Raw genomic sequence first — 2,500 nt, 5'->3', positions numbered from 1 at the left:
CCTTAGCCCAGGGCTGACCTTAGCCCAGGACTAACCTTAGCCCAGGACTGACCTTAGCCCAGGACTGACCTTAGCCCAGGACTGACCTTAGCCCAGGACTAACCTTAACCCAGGACTGACCTTAGCCCAGGACTGACCTTAGCCCAGGACTAACCTTAGCCCAGGACTAACCTTAGCCCAGGGCTGACCTTAGCCCAGGTCTAACCTTAGCCCAGGGCTGACCTTAGCCCAGGACTGACCTTAGCCCAGGACTGACCTTAGCCCAGGACTGACCTTAGCCCAGGGCTGACCTTAGCTCAGGACTGACCTTAGCCCAGGACTGACCTTAGCCCAGGACTGACCTTAGCCCAGGTCTAACCTTAGCTCAGGACTGACCTTAGCCCAGGACTGACCTTAGCCCAGGACTGACCTTAGCTCAGGACTGACCTTAGCCCAGGACTGACCTTAGCCCAGGACTGACCTTAGTCCAGGGCTGACCTTAGCCCAAGGCTAACCTTAGCCCAGGACTGACCTTAGTCCAGGACTGACCTTAGCCCAAGGCTAACCTTAGCCCAGGACTGACCTTAGTCCAGGGCTGACCTTAGCCCAAGGCTAACCTTAGCCCAGGACTGACCTTAGCCCAGGACTGACCTTAGCCCAAGGCTAACCTTAGCCCAGGACTGACCTTAGTCCAGGACTGACCTTAGCCCAGGACTGACCTTAGCCCAAGGCTAACCTTAGCCCAGGACTAACCTTAGCTCAGGACTAACCTTAGCCCAGGGCACACACACTGTTAATCCAGGGTTAACCTAAATCCAGAGATATATGATTCACACTGCCCTTCTATTAGCTTTGTGCTTTTACCTTAGCCGCGTTTCACACTGGCACTGCTCTGGAGCAGGGTCAGCAAACCTGGATTGTATGAGTGTGAAAGCCTTATAGTTTAGGGCTAACAGCTCCCTCAGCCTGGGGCAAAGAGGGTTCTTAGAACGATTTTAGTCCTGGACTAAGTGCAGTGTGAAAAGCCCTTCATTGAGCTACAAATATCAGATATTCATAATATCATTATCATCATCTTCATCATCATCATCATCACCACCATACCGGGATTTTTGATGTACTCTTGGAAATCAAAATCACTGCTTCCTGTGTCGTTGCCATAGGTGTGGTTGCCATAGGTGTGGTTGCCATAGGTGTCATTGCCATGGTAACCGGTAGTGAGGTTGTCAGGAGACGTGTGCGGCATCATGACACATTTTTGCCTCAAGTTTCCCATGAAGAGCTGCAGACCAATCAGAGCGAAGACGCTGAGACAGAAGACTGTCAGGATCATGACATCAGCCATCTTCTTCACTGATTGGATGAGAGCTCCGACAATCGTCTTCAAACCTGAGGGGGGCGGGGTTTAAAAACACAGTATTATAAACATGCTGGTACACTAAGACAGTTTGGCTTCCTGTGTTTGTTTATGTTGTCATCATTTTGTTTATTTTAACACACACACACACACACACACACACACACACACACACACACACACTGACCAGGGATGACTGTGATGGTCTTTAGTGCTCGAAGAACTCTGAACGTCCTCAACGCAGAAATATTTCCCAAATCTACAAACTCTGTCAGATATCTGAAACACATCATCATCATCATCATCATCAGTGTATTATTGAGTCTTATACCATGGTCTGGGTGAATACTCATTTTGATTGGCTGGCAGGAGTGTGTTAAAACCCAACCTGTAACCATGGCAACATTAAAGAGCACTGGTTACTGGTTATATATACTGGTTATGAAGTTTTAAAGAATAGGACGCAGCAGAGGAAAAACAGATGAAGAAGAAAAGAAAGACAAGAACTGAAGAGCTTCAAATGAGGAAGAGGAGGATGCGATTAATACAAAAATGTGCCGTTAACATACTGAGACTTTCTCTACTAGAAACTAAACACTGATTTGGAGACAGACTCTGTGTTTATACTTAATGACACCTTACATGAATTTTATGCCTCCATTCAGGCTGGTGGCAAGTTGTCATGACAACAGTAAACTCTTTCTTCATAGTGCAAAACTTTCACCAGAAGTTTGCAGATGCTTTTCTTTTATATTGTTGGCTGTGGTATAAGCGGAATAATTAACTTGTAGGTGTGCATTAAACGGTTTTAAGGCACTCGGTGGAAGTGAAGTCTTACTTACGCCATGCTGATGACCATGAAGTCGAGCCAGTTCCATGGATCTCTGAGGAAGGTGAAGTCTCCCAGACAGAAGCCTCTGGACAGAACTTTCACTGTAGCTTCAAATGTGTAAATCCCTGTAAACACGTATCTGTTGGACGACAGAAAAACTCCTCAGACACCCAAACATTCAAATAAAAACAGTTTTAAATATAAACATGTGGAACGGACTGAAGACTGAAGGTCTCTGACGGGCAGTTTGTTTTTCTATATTGTGGTTTGGTTTTTAATTTATTACAATAACAAGTAATAATTCTGTTGCATTATGAGTGAAAAGTCATTAC

At 46.0% G+C, this 2,500-nt stretch overlaps 1 protein-coding gene across 4 annotated transcripts in view; it reads right to left on the bottom strand.

The window, feature by feature from the left end:
* The window catches only part of scn4ab (sodium channel, voltage-gated, type IV, alpha, b), a 49,456-nt gene that overhangs the window by 18,551 nt on the left and 28,405 nt on the right, over positions 1 to 2,500 (bottom strand). For all 4 annotated transcript variants that reach the window (XM_044330597.1, XM_044330598.1, XM_044330596.1 and 1 more), the window contains exons 6-8: positions 2,179 to 2,307; positions 1,524 to 1,615; positions 1,084 to 1,368 (exon numbers count right to left, since the gene is read on the bottom strand). In XM_044330597.1, coding sequence (XP_044186532.1) covers positions 1,084 to 1,368; positions 1,524 to 1,615; positions 2,179 to 2,307 — 506 coding nt within the window. The remainder of the gene's footprint in view (positions 1 to 1,083; positions 1,369 to 1,523; positions 1,616 to 2,178; positions 2,308 to 2,500) is intronic.

The sequence above is a fragment of the Thunnus albacares genome, chromosome 17, assembly GCF_914725855.1.
Source record: "Thunnus albacares chromosome 17, fThuAlb1.1, whole genome shotgun sequence".
Taxonomy (NCBI): Eukaryota; Metazoa; Chordata; class Actinopteri; order Scombriformes; family Scombridae; genus Thunnus; species Thunnus albacares.
This window is presented reverse-complemented; position numbering and strand designations above follow the sequence as displayed.